This window comes from Pogona vitticeps, chromosome 4 (genome assembly GCF_051106095.1).
Source record: "Pogona vitticeps strain Pit_001003342236 chromosome 4, PviZW2.1, whole genome shotgun sequence".
Classification (NCBI taxonomy): domain Eukaryota; kingdom Metazoa; phylum Chordata; class Lepidosauria; order Squamata; family Agamidae; genus Pogona; species Pogona vitticeps.
This window is the reverse complement of record NC_135786.1, coordinates 122,249,628-122,271,618: the sequence shown is the minus strand read 5'-3', so window position 1 is coordinate 122,271,618 and position 21,991 is coordinate 122,249,628. Positions and strand designations below refer to the sequence as shown.

General features: G+C 43.3%; 1 protein-coding gene across 7 annotated transcripts in view; it reads left to right on the top strand.

The window, feature by feature from the left end:
- The window catches only part of RABGAP1L (RAB GTPase activating protein 1 like), a 244,204-nt gene that overhangs the window by 45,037 nt on the left and 177,176 nt on the right, over positions 1–21,991 (top strand). For all 7 annotated transcript variants that reach the window (XM_020798552.3, XM_020798554.3, XM_020798551.3 and 4 more), the window contains exons 12-13: positions 3,475–3,568; positions 9,350–9,500. In XM_020798552.3, coding sequence (XP_020654211.3) covers positions 3,475–3,568; positions 9,350–9,500 — 245 coding nt within the window. The remainder of the gene's footprint in view (positions 1–3,474; positions 3,569–9,349; positions 9,501–21,991) is intronic.

The window sequence follows — 21,991 nt, the reverse complement described above, 5'->3', positions numbered from 1 at the left end:
AGATTAGGGATGTGACTGAAGGGTTGACATCACTCATAAAACCCACAGATACATATCCTTTCCTTCTCATCTATGTGGGAACAAATGACACAGCCAAGGGCAACTTGGAAGAGGTCACATCAGACTTTGAAGCTCTGGGGAGGAAACAAGGATTTGGGGGCCCACATAGTTTTCTCATCCATCGTACCAATACTTGGAAGAGGAACAGAAAAAGAAAGAAAAATACTCTGGGTGAATGACTGGCTAGGAAGGTGGTGTTGATATGAGGGATTTGCTTAGATAGACCATGGACTAAGCTTCCTAGAAGATGGACTGCTAGCAAGAGATGGCTTGTACCTCACATGTACTGGGAAGAATGTGATTGACCACAACATGGAGAATTTCATCAGGAGGGCTTTCAAATTAATTGGAAGTGGGAGGGAGACACAAACACAGAGGAAGGCCTTACGCACAATAAAAGGAACAGTTCTGATGGGGGTTAATAATAACATTTACATGTCACCGCTGCCATCCATCGAGGCCAGCGCCATGGTGGCCTCTGTAGTCACCATCCAGCAACATCCTTGCTGCGAGGACCTCTGCTGCTATGGCCTGCCTTAAGGGAATCTAGGCTGCCCTTTGCAAAGATGGTGGCTGGAGCTTCCCTGCCCTAAAAGAAGCCACAGCCACCATATTTGCAAAGTTCAATCTGGATTCCCTTAAGGCAGGCTAAGGGAAGCCAGGTTACCCTTTGCAAAGATGGTGGGTGCAACTTCCCTGACCTAAAACAAGCTGCAATTGCCATCTTTGCAAAGGGCAACCAGTGTCCCTTATGGCAGACTGTGGCTGTGGATGCCGTAGCAGTGTGTGGTGATGGATGGTGGCAGCAGCGGGTGGCAGGAGATGACAGTGGCGCCAGGCAGTGGTGGATGGTGGCAGCGGCTAAGGTAGGGGGAAGGGGGTGGGGGATAGGCTGTGGGGGTGGGTGGGTGCCTATCAGCCTACCGATCAGCTGATCGGCGGGCCCATAGGAAGAATGGGAAAGCCATAGGAAGAGAGAGAGCTCTGTTTGTATTGGGGACAAATAAAATGGGGAAATATTCATCCCTTTGCATTTGTCACAGTCTCTGGAACTGACGAATAGGAAGGGACAAATATTTAATTGAATCAGTGATTTTTCACTAATATTGCAATCCTTTTTTTTAAATTCGTCCCCATGTCTACTTAGAGCCACTTCCCATTATTTTCTTGAAATCATGGGAAATGGGTGAAGTGCCAGATGACTGGAGGAGGGCTAATGTTGTCCCTATCTACAAAAAGGGCAAAAGGGAGGAACCTGGGAACTATAGATCATTCAGCCGAACATCAATCCAGGGAAAATTCTGGAACATATTATAAAGTGGTCACTGTGCAAGCACCTAGAAAATAAAGCAATAATAACTAGAAGCCAACAGATTTGTCAAGAACAAATCCAGCCAGACTAACCTGATCTAATTTTTTTGTCAGGTAACTTCCCTGATAGACAGAATAAATAATGTAGACATAGTATATCTTAATTTCAGCAAAGCTTTTGACAGAGGGCCCCATAATGCTCTGATTAGCAAGCTAACTAGGTATGGGCTGGATAGAACAACTGTCAGGTGTGTGTTGAATACAGTGGTGCCCCGCATTACAACGACCCCGCTTGACGACGATTTTTTTGCGATCGCTCTAGTGATCGCAAAACAATGGTTCCAATGGGGCTTTTCCGCTGTACGACAGTCAGGTCCCTGCTTTGGAAACCGATTGTTTCCTAGACCAGTGGTCCCCAATGTTTTTGGAACCACAGACCATTTGTGGGGTACTGGCTTCGTGCGTGGACCAGTGGGGGGCGGGGCACCCCTGTACTCACAGGTGGGCATGTCACGCTCACGGGCCCACTGCTGCCTTCTCCCCCGCCAAAACACACACACACACATGCACACACACGCACACATACACACACACACCCCTTTGGCGTGGGGGGTTGTTGCTGCAAAGGTGATCGGCAGCAGGAAGAAGTCATTGTCTCCCTCCCTCTCCTTCTGCCTTGTCTATTTTCCACCAGCTGGGGTGGCCGGTGTTGCCACCCCGCTTTGCAGAGCTGATCGGGGCGGTGTGGTAGAGGATTGAGTGGAGCGGCTGTACCCCCAGATCTCCTCACTCCCTGTCAGTCTCCCACGGAGGGGGTTCTTTCTCCCCCCAGTCCCTGACACAACCCCATGGCACGCCACTCCATCGCCCTGTGAGGAAAGGGGTCCACCTCATGACAGGCAAAGAGGAGCTGCCTCAGTCCCCTCTTTTGTCTTCCTTCTGACTCCACCTGCCGACCTGTGGCTTCCCACCCCAAGTCCCAAGTAATGCTTGTGCATATCTGTTAACTGAATTGGCTTCAAAGTACAGTGAACGTTGTTCCAGATTCTTTTTGCCCCAAGAGGACACAAAGCAAAAACTGCATGCCTAGTGGTGTTTTGTTTTGACCCCTCCTCCTAGAAGTAGTTTTCAGAAACAAACAGGCTGTATTTACTTGGGATAGGAAGAAAAGGCCCAATGAAACTAAATGGTCACCTCTATACTGTACTTATAGATCAGGAGGTTGAAGAGTTCATTATGGTTAGCAACTGGGCTATCTCAACTATGAGCTGAAAAATAAGGGTATATAGCTCTTTTGTATGCAGGCTAGACTGTGACATGAAGTCTGTGAAGAGTCTGTATTGCTGTTTTTGACCTACTGTATGTCAATTCCTATTGCCTGTGTGATCACAGATAGGCCAAGTGTATCTATGAAGGGATTGAACATGATGGATATTTGGCTGCAGTGTATAAAGATACAGTCCAAATGCCAGTCACATAGCTTCTACAAGATTTTAATTTATAGTACGTTTCAGTGACCAAAATCATGTTGCTTAGCATAGCAAGTCATATTGAATCAATGGGGATTTAGTAAAGCACCTTCTCTGTAAGTTTCATTGATTCAAATAGGCTTACTCTTAATGTGACATGCTGTGCTAAAGTAAGTTACAGTTTGAGGAGGCCTATTTGAATCAGTGGATTGTATGGAGGAGGTGGCTCATCAAATCCCCACTAATTCAGTGGGCCTATTTCAGTGCAATTTACTACAGTAATCAACGGGATTTTAGCCACTATCATTATGTCAAGCGTAGCCAACTGGATTATCATCAGTAAGTTTGTTCACTGTGATTTTGGTGACTTTGGTGAGCTATCCGAAGGCTCATCTAATCAGAAGGATTTTAGTGCAAGCCACTTCCATTGTAAGAGACAAATCTGGTGTTGTCTGTGAAAATAAACTTGGAATAGCATTTAGTGTATTTTGTTCCACCTGCTCCATTACTGCCTGGAAAGGGCTCATTGTATATACTATAATTTATTTTCCATGTTTGTAAGAAGTGTGGAATGGGGATTAGAATCTATTTGAAAATGACAAATCTGTGCTTTTGTTTATTCCTTTTCCTGCAGAGAGTGATAATGAACTCTCAAGTGGAACTGGTGATGTATCAAAGGACTGTCCAGAGACGATTTTGTATTCTTGGGGAGAATTACTGGGGCGATGGTAAGACAGTTTAGGACATACGCATTTGCACTTTAGAAGAGAGTCTGAAATGTAATTAAAGCATACACTGAAAATCATATGAGAAGTATTTAGGCCATGAGTTACATGTAGCATCTATCTTCTGTGGCACTATGGCACTTTCCTGGTAGCCTAGTTTTAATTAAAGCATGGTTTAAATAAAACAACACTTCTAATTCTTAGAAGTGGAGAAGAAGATTTAAAGGTGGTAGATGTTTTTAAAAACTTCAAGACTACAATCAGACCTTGAGCTTTAGCTCCCCTTCCTCAAAAGAAAAGGTAGAAAGCAGATTGTGGTGCTTTGCATTCTCAACACAGTGGCGAACTGGCATTGGCAATGGCCCTTGGTTGTCACCCATATGGATGGGGTCTGCATAGTTTTACAAATGGCTAGACACTGCTCCATAGCCAGCATACTGTAGGTTTCATGCGAATGTTGTTTGACTTTGATGGGTCACATTCAGCAGTAATCTCTTTTCATTGATCGATCCCGTATTGTACTAGGATCCATTAAATTACTGGGTTTCTGAAGAAGAAGACTATGTGTTTAGAATGTTTGTGCAATTGAATATGAATAGCAAAAGAAAGGAACTTATGCAAACTAAAATAAACTTAACTCTAAACTTGATTCCCTCCACTCTAAATCTGGTGTTATTGAATGCCAGATCTGTATCCAGCAAATCCCAAATTATTCAAGATCTTATTCTGGAGGAGGATGCAGATCTGGAATAAATAACCAAAACTTGGAGCTGGCGCTGGTGGCGCATCTGGAGTGGGGTCTTGAGGCATCTCCATGCCTGGGATTCCCCCTTCTGCTGCCACTTCCGGTTCTGCCACTTCCGGTCCCGCCACTGTGGCATGCTGCCCGCTGGGTTTTTTCCCTGCAATTCAGGCACATGAGCTCAAAAAGGTTCGCCACCACTGCTCCAGAGGTTGTTAAGCACTCTGTGGTGGCGACACCAGGTCTTGTCAATGGGGCCAGGGATTGTATTGGGATCTTCCTAGGTTACCGAGCTCCCTGCGACCCAGCCATTTCCTTACCGGAGCTGGCAGACTTCATCTCAGCAACACTGTTGTAATCGCTGAGGTTTCTGGTCTTGGGTGATTTCAACATCTATGCGGAGGCAGAGGTTTCTGGTCTGGCTCTTGAGTTCTTGGAAACCATGACTTCCTTGGACATGTCCCAACATGTCAACGGCCCCACCCACGTGGGCGGTCACACGTTAGACCTGGTGTTTTCCACCGAGCGGAGTGAGTGTGGTCCAATGGTGACTGACCTTATGCCAGTCCCCTTGTCATGGTCGGATCACTGCTTAATTAAATGCAACCTCTCAGTGGCTCTCCCTTCCTACAGGGAGCAAAGACCTATTTTAAAAGTCCGCCCTCAAAGGTTACTTGATCCTTTATGATTCCAGGATGCCACGAGAGGGATTCCAGCTGATCTGACTGACACTCCTGTTAAGGCTCTGGTTGATGGTTTGCCACTGCTGCCAGGGCTGTTGACACGATTGTTCCTAAATGCTCTCTCCATTGCAGAGGTTGTCCAGCGCCCTGGTTTAACCAGCAGCTGCGAGCTATGAGGGAAAATAAGAGAACGCTAGAGTGCAATTGGAGATGGAACCCGATGGAATATAATCAGAAAACTGTTAGGATCGTGACTAACCATTACCTTGCTAAGGTGAGGGCTGCCAGTCAAGCTCACTTCGCTGTCTTGATAAGCGAAGCTTTTAATCGGCAGGCAGAACTTTTCTGTAAGTCTACAATCTATCTGGAGTTGGTCAAAGTGATTGGCTTGCCACTAGCATTTCACCTGACCAGTTTGCAGCATTTTAAAAATCTAAAGTGGAGGCCATCTACTGGGATCTTATCCCCTATTTGAAAACAGTAGATCGAGCAGAGACGTCCAGCGCTCCGCCTTGCCTGATAAGATGTAATAATTTTCTGCCTGTGATGCCAGATATGGTGGACAAAATGCTTGGTCGCTGTCGGGCCACCACCTCCTCCCTTGACCCTTGTCCAGACTGGCTAATTAAAGCAGCCAGGCCTGTAACAACTGAATGGGCCACTGCAATAATTAATGGGTCTCTCCAGGAGGGCAAGTTTCCCCTTGCCCTCATGTAGACACTTACTAGGCCCATCAGGAAGAAATCAAGTTTGGCGGTGGAAGACATGGGCAACTATAGGCCTGTCGCCAGTGTTTCCTTCCTTAGCAAAGTGGTAGAGAGAGTGGTGGCTGATCAGCTACAGGTCCTTTTGGATGAAACCAGTGCCCTGGATCCATTCCAGTCAGGCTTCAGGCCTCCCCACAGCACGGAAACAGTAGTGGTCTCCCTGTTGGATGACCTGTTGAGGGAGGCCAACAGGGGCAAAATGTCTCTGCTGGTCTTCTTCAATATCTCAACCGCTTTTGATAGGAATTGGTGGTCTAGCACGTGCCTGGCTCCGATCCTTCTTGGAGAACCATCCTGAATACAGCTTAGGGAGAGTGTATCGGCCCTGTGGAGTCTCAATTGTGGGGTTCCACAGGGCTTGATTATCTCCTCAATGCTGTTTAATATCTACATGAGGCCGCTGGGAGGAGTCATTACGGGGTGTGGGGCTTCGTGTCATCAGTGTGCTGATGACACCCAGCTCTACATCTCTTTTTTTCCAACTACAGTGGATGCCGTTCTGTCCCTTCAGCGCTGCCTGGAGGCTGTATTGCAATGGATGCAGGAGAATAGACTGAGGGTGAACCCAGAAAAGATGGAGGTCCTGAGCGTGGGTGGCCCCTCCATTGGTTGTTTGGGAAACTCCCTCTCTTTTGGGGGAGTGACCTTCACCGCAAAGAATGAGGTTCGCAGCTTGGGGGTCCATCTCGATCTGGCACTTACCATGGAAACCCAGGTAGCGTCAGTGGTCTGCTCCACTTATTTCCATCTCTGGTGGATTGCCCAGCTGCATCCCTATCTTGATGTTGGGGCGCTCACCATTCTGGTCCATGCACTTGTAATCTCAAGATTAGACTGCTGTAATGTGCTCTACGAGGGGCTCCCTTTGAGATTGATGTGGAACTTTCAAATAGTGCACACTTCGGCAGCCAGACTTCTCACTGGGGTGAGAAAATAATCAGCATATTTTCCCCACTCTGGCTGCCCTACATTGGCTGCCCATTCATTTCTGCATTGATTTCAAAGTGTTAACGATGACATATACTGTAAATCTGTGAGCGGCCCCAGCTGCTGTATCCATGACGAGGCAGCAGGTGATCAGTTAAGCTTTATTGGACTCAGCATATAAAGGAAAGGAAAGAAAGGAAAAACAGTGTCTCTGTAGTCCTTTGCAGGATAAGGCCTCTAGCCCCAAGCAGCAGGGATGGAATTGGTAGCAAAACATTCATAGGAGCATGTGATGAAAACATACACAACTACCAAGAGAAATTAATATTCGGGAAGTGGTAATGGGGCTGTGCCTCTGATACATCTTCTATTTTAATGTCTTTCTGCTCATTGTTTAAAATTTCAGTTATGAATTTTGAACAGACTCAGAAATGAAACATCTTGGTAAAGGATTTTTAGTTGCTGGGGGATCTTTCTTTTAAGGTAGAATAACTAGAAATCAAAGAGACCAATTTAAAAGGTGTACTAACATTAAATCTGTGTTATAAAAGAAAATGTCTCTTTTTAAACAGAAAAAGATGAGGTAGAAGGTTGTTGTTTTTGAACAAAATGAAAGGTATCTTCCCTGTGATTTAACTAATTAATTGCTGTTTGCAATTCTAGCAGTAGCAAAAGAAAAATCTGTAAGAGCTAAATCATATGTTTATCTGAATGATATACATATTTTCATTGGGGTGTAGCAAAATGGAAAGATGATATCCAGTCACAAAGCTGCCAACCTTACACCTTCTGTGTAGTGTCAATTATGGAGTCTGGTAGAAATACAAGGGAGGGAAAAAAAATAAGAAATTTAAATGGGGATCATGAAAAATGTAAAAAGCACGTAATTGGCGTTCAAAATGTATTGTACTGTCCAAATATGGTGCTTCAAAATTACATAACCTAGCAAATAGTACTCCAAAGGTGGAGACTGCTGTAGAGCCCAGCTAACTAGGAGATTGCTATCCCAGCTCATCACTAGGATAGAGGTAAGTGCATGTTGCCATCTTGTTACCCACAGGAAAGCTAAAGTCCCACATCACATGGTTTTGGCTAAAACAAAACATCAAAAATATATAAACAGAGATTTCTATCATGTTTGTGGAACATATCTTAAAAGGATACAGGAACCTGTTTTTACCAATGGGGGAGAAATCTCTGCTTGGAGTGGGTGAAAATTTTTCTAATTCGGTGTGAATTATTTACTATGCTTATGTTTGTTTGTTTATGCTCAGCTTTGTTTCTATAAATAATATGTATTGCAATAGAAATTTTAAAGTGACATATGAGAGTTTATGTATTTCATTTTTACTAAGAAAATAAAAAATAGCTTTTTACTTTTTATTGTATCCTTTGAATTATTAAACTGAAGTTTTATGCTATTTATGCTTTTTGAACAGGAATTCATACTTTAGTTCATACTTTAATAAAACCTATATTTTTATAGAAGAAATACTATCTACATATATGAACTAGAGAGTTTTGTATTAAGAGACTAAATTTTGAAGTGTATGATTATTTAGTTTTGTACTTTATACTTTTATATATTCCAAATTCATTTTACATTTTTTGCTTTTATTTATGTAATTGTGTGCTTGCTAAATCAATCTTTTAAAGAAAAGGATTCAGTTTTGAATTTGTAAGCAAAGGTTCTGAAGGGCATCCAGGAAAGAAGAATTGAATAAATATATCAAGATACAGTATCTTCTGTGACCCCAATTAAATTCCTTGTCAGATGTGTATAAGACACAAATCTATAAGTCTGTCATAGTGAACCTGTAGATCAGGGGCACCATGATTCAGATATTCCTGTGTGGAATCTGACAGTAGCCTATTGCTTCCCAATAGTTGAGTTATAGTTTATCAGATGTCTTTGCTATAAGACAAACACATATGAGCTCTTCCATAAATTATATGCAATCTTTATATAAAATAATGTGTGCAAAAATATGGAAAATACATACAAAAGTAAAGTCAGTTTCCCATTGCCTAATGTTTGCATCACAGGGAAGTTAAAGGAAGCTCATTGCTGAACTTTTTGTAATGGATCCCTTTTACTACTATTTTTCAGAAGACTATGGCGGACTAAGAGTCAGCTAAAATTGCTTCATTTATGTGGGAGAGGAAAGATCAAGAGAAGGAGAATTAGAGAAGACAGAGATCTGGGAGTAGGGCTTCAGTTCTCCCTAAAGATCTCGTATCTTTTTTCCATAGTTTTAGTACTGCTCATTTTTATGTAAATTCTTAGCATCCTACTAAAGGGATACATGTACGATAATCGGGCAAGCCACCTGATATCAGAATGTCTCCTTAAACAGAATCCATTCCTGACTGCCTTTTGCCACAAGAATGAATGAGATATTTATGTAAACCTAGTTTTCCTGTTTCATGGTAGAAGATGGTTCTTAACTCATTTTTATATAGGGCAAGGCTGGGGAACCTGTGCCTCCCTGGATGTTGATGAACTGTTGCTCTCTGGCAGGAAGTGATAGGAAGGAGATTATGATAACTGGAATCCAACATCATCTGGAAGTCCTCAGATGTCATTGCTCTGCTATAGAGGTTGTATATATAGTTGTTTACAGTCATATCACTCAAGTTCAAGAGTTGCCCGTCTTTTTGCTAGGCACAATAACCTTGGTGTGCGGCCAAAAGGACTTTCTTCACTGGTGAAGAGGGGCATTCCAGAGGCCTTAAGAGCTGAGGTCTGGCAGTTGCTGTCAGGTTGCCATGATAACCAGGCACTGCTGGATAAATACAGAATTCTCATCACAAAGGTCAGTTTCTCTTTTAGTTTTCTTTACCCAGAATATAGCAACATTTTGACATAGCAGTTTTTTATTTGAAATAATAAAACTATAGTTCTGTTTATATAGATTAATGGCATTAGTTCATAAACAATTGAAGTTGCAAATGAAATATTTTGCTGCCTGCTCACTGATTTGGAATGAGTGACTGGATAGTGGTACTGTATAACATTTCGTGTTTTGTAACAGTACTAAAATCTTTCCACCTTGATACTGATGTACTGCATAGGTTTAAAGGTACTTATTTTTTGTAACTTCACTGCCAGTGGCCCATATGCCAATCTTTTAATTTGTTAAGACAGTTGGTACTGCTGGTCTTTGTTTTAGGTCAGCAGTCATTCACTTGTCAAGAGGTGACATTTATCTTGAATTCTAGTTTGTAGCATGGGTCTCACTTCGAAGAGATCAGGAATTGGAGGCCATGGAGAAGGTTTTGTCCTTTCGTGTGTGTATCCTATGTAATTGTAAGCACTCCCAATCACATAGCCTCCATGTGCCCCATTTTCTTTTTGTGTCTCTCTCTTCCTAACTATCCTATGAGTGTTTCTTTGTTTTAAAGAACAAACTTAAGAATATCTATGTTTAGATTTGTATCATGCCATGTGGTTGTGCATTTGTACGCACAAGCATGCACCTGTGTGCAAACCTGGTGTTACATAACAGCACTGATGTTACCTGTCTGTCATGGGTTTGGAGGGAAAGTTCCATCCTATGGGGAGTGGAAGGCGGGACATCAGGAGGAGGGGCTGTACTGTATAAATATGTGATGCCGGTGTGTGAGAGGTAGATGCTGAGACAGACTGTGAGACACTGGGTTGGGACGAAGCAGCAGCTGGGGAAGAAGAAGCTGTTGTGGGAGTCTGGGTGTCTGACAGGGTACTACTGTGTGTCAGAGTACCAGCCTGATAGGTTCAGGGGTCTGTTGGTTAGCCAGAACTGATGGGTTCAGGGTCTGTGCTTTAAGTTAAAGGTTCTAGGTGAACCAAACTGTATGCTTGTGTGTGTGAGAATAAGCCACGTTACTTTATTTTATTCACCTGATTGTTTTATTTACCCTGTTTGTATTTAAAATAAACCTTATTCTTTTATTGTTTAAAAATCCATCCCTGGTCTGTGTGACTTATTATAGGGAATGGTTGGTGGCAGCTTAGTAACTGTGTGATAGATCCCAGTAGGTCTGGGTTTGTCACATTGATTGGTGTCCAGCGTGTGGGATACGACTGGTCCAGTTGTGCAGCGGTCCAGCAAAGCCTTGGCAAGTGTGCCCAGAGCAAGGGGGGTCTAGTCAGGGACAGTCTGAGGCGCGTAGGTAATCTTCTAGGTGTACCTCACGGGGAGGTGCACTAGTAGAAGAACGTGCCAACTGGGGAGACTTAGATTAAGGTGCTCTGAGGCAGCCTGATTTTGGCGGGAAAACGCTGAGGCAAAACTGCGTAGCAACAGTGAGCTAGCTTGCCAGCTGAGAGGCCCAGCAGAGGGGGGTAGGCTCTGACTCGATACTGTTGCAAATTTAGTGCTGAAGAACAGCAGCAATCTCTGGGGAGAGCTGGTTCTGAGGCAAAAAGGAAAAAAAGTGGTCGTTTTATTTTGAGGCTTGACTTTTTAAAGCAGCCTGTTCTGAGGGGGGGGTTATGCCCTTGACTCGAAGCCAAGTAGCAGAAATGGGTGAAGTGAAAGACCCCCAGGTGGACCAAGGTTCTGAGGATGAATTTGGCTCAGTGCAAGGTGACAGCACAGGAGAGCAGGACCCAGAACTCAGAAAATTGATCCTAGCCCAACAGCATGAACTGAGGGTGAGGGAAATGGAGGAAAGGTTAGAGAGAGCGAGAATGGAGAGAGAAGAAAGAATGGAAAAAGAAAGAATGGCGTTTGAATTAAGAAAACTGGAACTGATGAACCAGAACAATAATAACAATAGGGATTCTGAGGGAGGCCAATTGTCTAAGGCTGACCTGAAGAAATTCCCTGTGTACCACAAGGGAGATTGTCCTGAGGTGTTCTTTTCCTTAGTGGAAAGAGCGTTTGTGGACTTCTCAGTGAGGGAAACTGAGAAGATGACCATCATGCGGTCTTTAATCAGTGGTAGCCTGGCTGAGGTTTATGCCGAGATGCCTGAGGAATTGATGAAAGATTTTGCAGAGTTTAAAAAACTGGTGTTTGCAAGACATGGGATAAATGCAGAGCAGCTGAGACAAAGGTTCAGGTCCCTCACTAAAAAACCAGAACAAACTTTTACCCAAGTGGGGGCCCAATTGGTGAGGCTGCTTGAGAAATGGCTATCGCAGGAGGGAATAGAGACCTATGAGCAGCTTAAAGATTTGATAGCGCTGGAGCAGTTCTATTCAGTCCTGCAGGGGGAATTGAAATTCCAGGTGAGGGAAAGGAAACCGAAATCTGTGGCAGCAGCCGCAGAGATCGCAGATTTTATCTCCCAAATAAGAAAGCCCTTGGGTGAGGGGAAATCTGTAGGTAAACCCAAAGAAACCTACAGCAAGTACTCTCAGGGACCAGGGAAAAGCCAGCAAGGGGGAGGGGCCCATGGTGAAGGGAAGCCCTCAGGCATGAAACCAAGCCCTCAGAATTTGGAGGGAAAACCGAAACCAGAGGAGAGAGAATCCAAATACACTAGAAAATGCTATTTCTGTCAGGGAAAGGGTCATCTGATCTCAGAGTGTGAGAAATTGAAGCAGCTAAAAGGAATGGTGCCTCAGAATTCTAGTGGGACCAAGCCAAAAGCTGTATTCTGTGTCCAAAAAGAGCAAAGCTCAGTGTCACAGAGGGAGCCTGTTGCCATGGCTACTCAGTCTGGGACAGCTGCCTATGCTGATCAGGCTGAGGAAAATGGTCCTCTACTGGAGGTAAAGCGCTGCTTGCTGATAAAAACAGATTCTCAGTTGTTTGAGACAGCAGGGGTGGACGTAGGAATACTTGACCGTCAGTATAGGGGGCTGCGGGACACTTGTTCCCAGGTAACCCTGTGCCATCCAGATATCATCCCTAGGGAGTTTATAATCCCAAATGAGAGCATGAAGGTGGCAGGGATTGAGGGCCAGGTAATCTCTCTGCCAGTAGCAGAGGTACCTGTCAACTTTCAAGGCTGGAGGGGAGTTTGGCGGCTAGCGATTTCATCGACTCTGCCAGCAGCCGTGCTCGTGGGAAATGACCTGGCTGAACATGTGAAACGGGTGCTAGTGATTACACGCTCACAAGCCACCACAGGGACAGTTCAGGGGGGTAATGATGAGCCAGAGACGGAAGCAGAGGGGAGTTCAGAAGCTGTGGTGGAAACCTTAACCACAGACAGCAGATTTGGACAGGAGCAGAAGGCAGACGCCACTCTCCAAAAGTGTTTTGAACAGGTGACTGACGCCCAGCTAGCACCTGAAACCCCAGTGAGATTTCTGGAGAAAAAGGGGATTCTGTATAGAGAGACCCTGAGGAATATCTCAAAAGGGGGAGATGGGATCAGGAGTCAGCTAGTGGTACCTGAAAAGTATCGCCCCATGATCTTACAAAGGGGGCACTCTGACATGTTTGCTGCACACTTAGGGGTGAAAGGGCCCCTTGATTTGATCAAGCAAGGTTGGGAGCAGATCACCCAGGATGACCCACAAGACGTTGTGACATACATAGACACCTTGATGAATGACCTAAGGAGAAATCTAGAGCTGGCAGCAGAAAACCTGCAAGCTCAGAAGGTCAGACAGAAAACATGGTATGACCACAAAGCTAGAGAGAGGCACTTTGACCCAGGGGAGGAAGTGCTTTGGCTTAGGCCCTGCAGAGAGAATAAACTGCAGCTCAAATGGGCAGGACCATATAGGGTCATTTCCAAGATGTCAGACCTGAACTACCTAATAGAGCAGGAGGAGAACCAAGCAAGGAGGGTGGTTCATGTGAATGCCCTAAAACCCTACTACAGAGGGGAACAGAGGGTTTTATTCGCGATAAAAGCAGCTGAGAGTGAGGAAGCTGAATTACCCTTCTGGGAGGGTAGAGGGGAAGTAAAATACAACCCAGAGGAGGTAAAGATCAGTCCTGCACTCACCCAAGACCAGCAGCAAGAACTAAAAATGCTGCTTAGTAAATATCAACAGGTGTTTTCCAACAAGCCGGGGATAGTGAAGGGAGTGATGCATCGGATCCACACAGGGGATGCACCCCCGCAGGCAGTATCCCCATACCGAGTAACGGGACCCTATAGGGACAAGGTGCGGAAGGAGCTGGACGAGATGCTGAGGGAGAACATAATCGTCCCCTCTTCTAGTCCTTGGTCCTCTCCGATAGTCCTTGTGGACAAGCCTGATGGGAGCATTAGGTTTTGTGTTGATTACAGGAAATTAAACCGTGTAACCACTCCTGATGCCTACCCAATGCCCAGGCTAGACAACCTGATTGAAACCATAGGGGGTTGTCGGTTCATCTCATCATTGGACCTGGTAAAGGGATATTGGCAATTAAGAATTGATCCCAGGGATCAAGAAAAGACTGCCTTTTGCAGCCCTTTTGGTCTCTATGAGTTTCGAGTCCTGAGCTTTGGTCTCAGAAATGCACCAGCCACATTCCAAAGGCTGATGGACCAGACCTTGGCAGGGCTCAGTGACTTTACAGTGGCCTACATTGACGACATAGGGATCTTCAGTAATACCTGGGAAGATCACCTGATACACCTGGAGTTAGTGCTGCAGAGGTTAAGTGCAGCAGGGCTAACAGTAAAGGCCAGCAAGTGTCAGCTGGGTAGCCCAGAAATAAAATACTTGGGTCACATGGTAGGGGGAGGAATGATAAAACCCCTGGAGGCCAAAATAGAAGCTGTTCGTGATTGGCCCAGACCCAACACCAAGAAAAAGGTCAAATCATTTCTTGGGTTGGTGGGCTACTACAGAAAGTTCATCCCGAGGTTTAGCGAGATTGCGGCTCCGCTGACCGATCTGACGAGGAAGACGGCTGATGACCGCATCCCGTGGACCAGCGACTGTGAGGCGGCGTTCCAGAGGTTGAAGGAGGCGTTAATCAACTATCCTGTCCTGCGTGCTCCAGACTTCGACCGGGAGTTCATCATCTACACCGATGCGTCTAACAGCGGGGTAGGAGCAGTTCTGTGCCAAGAGGATGAGAATGGTGACCAGCATCCAGTGTCCTACCTGAGTAGGAAACTCCAAAAAGGTGAGAGACATTTGGCAACCGTGGAGAAGGAGTGTTTGGCCATAGTCTACGCGATCCAGAAGGCCAAGCCTTACATCTGGGGAAGACATTTTATTCTGTGTACTGACCATTCACCATTGCAATGGTTAAAGACAATGAAAACCCACAATAGTAAACTTATGAGGTGGGCTTTAAATCTACAGGACTATGACTTTGAAGTGAAGGTGGTCAGAGGGTCAGTGAACTGTGTTGCTGACGCCTTATCAAGAAGACCTGAAGACTGAAGACGGCGAAAGAACATGGACTATATGTATATAATGAAAACAAAAAGTTAAAATGTACCTGGTTTTGAATTTGGTTGGTATTAATAAAGGTAAATTGATGTACTGTATATGGTAAAATGTTTAAATGCATATTTGCTATGGTTAACTTGGAGTGTAAGTATATGTAAGTATTATATGGTATGTATAAATGTTGTTGTGTATTTTATGCAGGTTGTTTTTTTGGTGAAAAGCACTTTTAGCTTTCCCCCTACAAAACAACTTTTAAAGAGGGGAGGTGTTACATAACAGCACTGATGTTACCTGTCTGTCATGGGTTTGGAGGGAAAGTTCCATCCTATGGGGAGTGGAAGGCGGGACATCAGGAGGAGGGGCTGTACTGTATAAATATGTGATGCCGGTGTGTGAGAGGTAGATGCTGAGACAGACTGTGAGACACTGGGTTGGGACGAAGCAGCAGCTGGGGAAGAAGAAGCTGTTGTGGGAGTCTGGGTGTCTGACAGGGTACTACTGTGTGTCAGAGTACCAGCCTGATAGGTTCAGGGGTCTGTTGGTTAGCCAGAACTGATGGGTTCAGGGTCTGTGCTTTAAGTTAAAGGTTCTAGGTGAACCAAACTGTATGCTTGTGTGTGTGAGAATAAGCCACGTTACTTTATTTTATTCACCTGATTGTTTTATTTACCCTGTTTGTATTTAAAATAAACCTTATTCTTTTATTGTTTAAAAATCCATCCCTGGTCTGTGTGACTTATTATAGGGAATGGTTGGTGGCAGCTTAGTAACTGTGTGATAGATCCCAGTAGGTCTGGGTTTGTCACACCTGGGTTCTCACTATTTTCTTGGTACAATAATGCTTGCTGGTGAATTTGAGCTGCCTTGGAGTTTTTGATCAAAAAAGGGTTTGGGATTCAAGCAAGACAAATAATCCAAGGTACATAGGATTTACGTTGCAGTGACATAGCCAAAAAAATACTTTGAGATTATATTAGTAGATTATTTGGTTTGCAATACATTTTAGACTTGAAGACATGAACTCAGTTATGTAAGGCAAACTAACAAATAATAGAATCATAGAATCATAGAATATTGAGTTGGAAGACATCATTGAATCCAAGCTGCTCAGTGCAGGAATCCAAATAAAAGTATATTATTCATAAAATCAGTATAATTTTATCTTGAATGCCTCCAGTGTTGAAGTACTTACTACCTCCTGAGGTAATTGATTCTATTGTCATACTTCTCTAACAATTAAGATTTTCCCCCCTAACATTCAACAGAAATCTGGCTTCCTGTAATCACGTGTCCTGCACTTCTGGAATGATTGAGAACAGATCATGGCCCTCCTTTCTATGACATTCTTTCAAGTATTTGAAAAGGGCTATCATATCTCCCCTCAGTTGTCTTTTCTCAAGGCTAAACATGCCCAATACTTTCAATCTTTCCCCATAATTATTTCAGTCTTTTTACAGTCTGCATCCTCCTTTAAGTATGGTGTTTAGATGAGACTTAACCAGTGTTGAATGAAGGGGGACTAGTACTTTATGGGATTTGGAGACTATACTTCTGTTAATGCAGTCTATAATAGCATTTCCTTTTTTGCAGCTGCATCCCCCCACTCTGACAGCCTTGCATTGGCTACCTGTTCGTTTCCACATTGATTTCAAAGTGTTAATGATGACATATAAAGCCCTAAACAGTTTAGGACTTCGATATCTAGTGGTACACCTCCTCCCACCTAGATCTACCTGAATCACTCGTTATAGCCAGGAAGGGTGGCTGAGGGGCTAATGCCAAGGGAGGCCTGGAGAGAAAGAACAAGAAACCGGGCCTTCTCGGCAGTGGCCCCTCACCTCTGGAACAGTCTGCCCTCAGAGATCTATCTGGCTTCCTCGCTAGGTGTTCTTAGGAGCCATCTTAAGACCTGGCTCTTTAGGCAGGCTTTCCCTCCTCTCATCACTTGATTATTTTTATTTTCCCCCATCTTGAACCATATTACTGTTGTTGCTTTTAATTTTATTATACTGTTTTTATTCCATTTTTATTGTTAGCCGTCCAGAGTAGACTTGTGTCTAGATGGGTGGGGTATACATTTTAGAAACAAACAAATGAGCAAGCAAACAAACAAACAAACAAACAAACAAATGGTCATGTTACCTCATATTCAGCTTGTGGTCAACAATAATTTCAGGATCCTTTTCAGTTCCGGTATTTCTGAGCTAAGTATTCCCCACCTTGTAACTGTGTGTTTGATTTCTTCTTCCTAGGTGTAGAACTTTGCACTTATCTCTGTTGAATTTCATTCTGTTGTTTTCAGCCCAGTGCTCAAACCTATCAAGATCTTTATGAATTTTGTTCCTGTCTTCAAAGGTGTTAGCTATTCCACCCAATTTTGTGTCATCCACAAGGTTTCCCTACACACCCTCATCCAAGTCATTAATAAAAATGTTGAAGACTACCAGGTCCAGGAATGAGCTTTGGAATACCCCACTTGTTACCTCCTCCCAGTTTGATAAGGAGCCATTGATAAGTGCTCTCTGAGTATGATTCTGTAACCAGCTGTGTATCCACCTGACAGTTGTTCTATCCAGCCCACACCTAGTCAGCTTGCTAATCAGAATATCATGGGGCACTTCATAAAAGGCTATGCTGAAGTCAAGGTATGTTATGTATACAGCATTGCCACCATGTGCCAGAGGGGTTATCCAATCAAAACATGACATAAGATTAGTTTGGCAGGATTTGTTCTTGGCTTCTAGTTATTACTGCAGTGTTTTCAAGATGCTTGCTGAGTGACCACTTTATAATCTGCTCCCGAATTTTCCCTGAGATTGCTGTTCTTTCACAAGTAGGTAAAGATTGTTCTCTTCTGGCAGGCTTTCTCTTGGTGACTGATTGTTTAAAAGGGGGTTCTTATAATGAGGATGTTAAGTTTTTGTTGTTTTAATGTGCTTCTAGAACAATTGTTGCCTACCAGTTTTAATATGCCAGTTTAATTCTTTTAAAAAACTATTAATTTATTGGGGTTTTTTTGGCTTTTTTCTTTTTGTTTTAATATTTGTGAGCCGTCTTGGGTCTTTTTGATGAGAAGGATAGGATAAATATTTTGAGTAAACAAATAAATAAATACTAAATGAAATGAAAATAAGAGAGTTATCTGAAGGACTTGGACTGAGGAGACTTCCGTTTGGATTGTTGTTGTTGTTGTTGTTGTTGTTGTTGTTCAGACTGACAAAAATAAAGTAAAAGAGAAGATAGAAACAGTATACTGAAGACCTATCTACAATAGATGCATTGTATATAGGTCTTCATTATTCTGAAGTATACATTTCTTTGAAGAACCTTCAGTTTGAGTAAGAGAAGTGAAAGCTACCCTCAAAGCAGTTAGAAGGGGAAAAAAACCCAGAAATAGATGGGATGACAGTAGAACTCCTTGAAATCACAAAGATTTAATCTGTCAAAATCCTAGCAAAAATATGTTACCAAATATGGAAGGTAAAACAATGACTGGCAGACTAGAAATATTCAATATACATTCCAGTTCCCAGGAAAGACACCAAGGAGTACAGTAACTATAGGACTGTTCCATTAATTTCCATGCAAGCAACATGATGTTCAAAGTGTTGCAACAAATAATTTTACCTACATTGAATTACTAATGCTTCAGATTTAGGCTGGATTCCAAGAAGGAATATGCAGTAGAGATCATATTGCAAGCATACATTGACTACTGAAATGTACCAAAGAATTTGAAAAGAAGATCAGTTCATGAGAAGCTCTGGACTGTTCTGAAAGAAATGGGTGTCACTCAGCGCTTCATTGTCCTGGTGTGTAACCTATATTATGGACAAAAAAGAATGGTTATAGAAAGAATGGTTTCCCATTGGCAAAGGTGTCTGACAAAGTTGTATTTTATCTCTATCTGTTCAGTCTGTATGCAGCTCCTGCCAACCTAGCAGTTCAAAAGCATGCAAAAATGCAAGTAGATAAATAGGTACCACCTCGGTGGGAAGGTAACGGCGTTCCATGTCTAGTCGTGCTGGCCTCGTGACCACAGAAATTGCCTTCGGACAAATGCTGGCTCTATGGCTTGGAAACGGGGATGAACACCACACCCTAGAGTCGGACATGACTGGACTAAATGTCAAGGGGAACCTTTACCTTTACCTAAACTGCCCATAGAGTGTGTGCACTATGGGACAATATACTCACTGAAATAATAAATTAAATTGACAGATCACAGGTCCTATATTATTCAGTGCTTGGGAATCACAGTAAGATCTTTAACCCAGCAAATGACCTTTATAATTTAGAACTTATGCGATACCAGAGAGAAGATACCCTTATGACCAGTGTTTTTAACCTAGCCAATCCGTTATGGTGGAAATTGGGGAACATGTCCTGTTGTACAGTACAATCTTCTTATTTTTTCAAATTTTAAAACATTAGATCTAGGTCTGTCTAATGAATTTTTATACCTCCTTTCTCCTCTCTGATTCACATGAAATTAAGCTAAGGTTGCAAAATTATGTGCAGTGGCTTGTGCAATTAGCAAACCGATGACTAAATAATTGCAGTAATTGAACTAGAAACTCACACTTAACTGTAATCTGAATTTCAGTCTGCTTTGTTATTGTATTTTAGTCTTGCATATCTAAACATGGCTGACATAAAACAGGCACTCATTAGGCTTTAAGTTGATAGAAAGGAAAATAGTAAAATAAGGTTTGTTTCCTCAGCCCATGTGGCTGGGAGGATCTCTAGGGTTCAGAGATCCATCCTAGAGATCTAGCATCTTCCAAGGTGAAAAAAGGGTCTGAGACAAAATGGAGTCTCTCAAAATGTATGAGGAGGAGAAGGGAAGAAATAAGGGTGGAGTTTATTTAGCCCAGCAACAACAAACCCCTCTGATTAGTTAGCATGCAAACAAACAAGCAAATGAGTTTGTCTGTGATGGAGGCTTTTCCTCCCATATCTTGAAATTTACATCAAGATTGCTAACTAGCCTTGTGGCGCAGTGGTTAAACCTCTGTACTGCAGCCAAAACTGTGCTCATAACCCTGGGTTCAATCCCAGGTAGCCGGCTCAAGGTTGACTCAGCCTTCTATCCTTCTGAGGTCGGTAAAATGAGTACCCAGCTCGCTGGGGGGGGGGGGGAGGAGGGCAATGTGTAGCCTTCATAATTAACTTGTAAACCACCCAGAGAGTGCTTGAAGCACTATGGGGTGGTATATAAGCAGCACGCTTTGCTTTTTTGCTTTTTAGCCAACAGACCTATGGTTGTAATAACAATAAAATTAAAGAAAAGAGGATAAATTATGTGTGGTGCTCAGAATTCTTGTCCACATTCTCAGATGGAGAAGCGGAAAGGTTCCTCAGATATATAGTCATGTGAAAAAGAAAGTATACTCTTTGAATTCTGTGGTTTTACGTATCAGACATAATAAAAATAATCTGGTTTTAACAGGTCTGAAAATTAGGTAAATACAACTTCACATGACATATTACACTGTGTCATGATTTATTTTACAAAAATAATGACAAAATGGATTTTGAAAAAGCTGAGTAGGGCTGTTAATCATCGGACATGTTGGGGGTCACTCATTAATAGTTTTGTCATAAATTGAAAACAACTTTATAACACATAGTAACAAAATCTCCATTCTATGCATAAGTAATTTGTACGAGTTTGAAATCTCATCAAGAGCTTCAGGACTGTGGATCTGACTCTTTTATATTCTGATTCACGTATTGTCTAAGCAAGGAGTGCCCATATATTTGATAAATCTTAGAATTCATTTTCCAGAAGATTAGCTTTATTGGTCTATTCTCTGTCACATTAAGAACAACGGAGATTTATGGCACCTTTATTTATTTATTTTATTTATTTAACTTATATGCCGCCCACTCTACCCAAAGGTCTCTGGGCGGCTTACAACAATTAAAATTCAATTAAAATACAATAAAAGATAAAATGATTAAAATACAATTAAAATTGCCATTAGGACGCACAGTTGATGTTGTTTCAATTAAAAGCCTTCTGGAACAGGAAGGTTTTGACCTGGCGCTGAAATGTCATCAACGTCGCTACCAGTTGAATTTCAGTCAGGAGGGCATTCCATAGTCTGGGGGCAGCTGCCGAAAAGGCCCTTTGTCTACAAGCCATCCCTCTTATTGCCTTGAGGGATGGCTCTTTCAAAAGGGCCCCCTGGCTAGATTTTAACTGTCGGGTAGGCTCATATGGAAGGAGGCGGTCCTTCAGGTATCCAGGCCCCAAGCCGTTTAAGGCTTTATACTGTATGTCAAAACAAGCACTTTGAATTGGGCCCGGACAGCAACTGGTAACCAATGTAACTTAAACAGAATCGGCTTGATATGTCCCCTAGCAGCACCACCACTCACCAGCCACACAACTCGATTCTGGACCAGTTGCAATCGTCAGACCATCTTCAAAGGCAGCCCCACATAGAGCGCATTGCAGTAATCTATGTGAGATGTTACCAGTGCATGTGTGACTGTCATGAGGCTCCGCTCGTCCAAGTAGGGCCATAGCTGGTACAATTTCCGCAACTGAAGGGAGGCGCCCCGGCCACCAAGTCCACCTGGGCTTCCAGAGTTAGACTGGGGTCCAGGAGCACCCCCAGGCTGCGGACCCTGTCCCTTAGGGGGAGTGTAACCCCATTCAGGGCAGGGAAATGGCCCTCCAACCTGTCCGGCGAAGCACCTACTAACAGCACTTCCGTCTTGTCTGGATTGAGTTTCAATTTATTAACCTGCATCCAGTCCATTATCAGGTCCAGACACGAGTTCAGCACAGAAACCACCTCACCTGGATTGGTGGAAAACGAGAGGTAGAGCTGGGTGTCATCAGTATATTGCTGACTCCTCAGCCCAAACCTCCTGATGACCTCTCCCAGTGGTTTCATGTAGATGTTAAACAGAATGGGGGACAGTATCAAGCCCTGAGGATCCCCATGACATAAATGCCATGCGACAGAGCAACTGTTGCCCAGCACCACCCTCTGGACACGGTCAGCC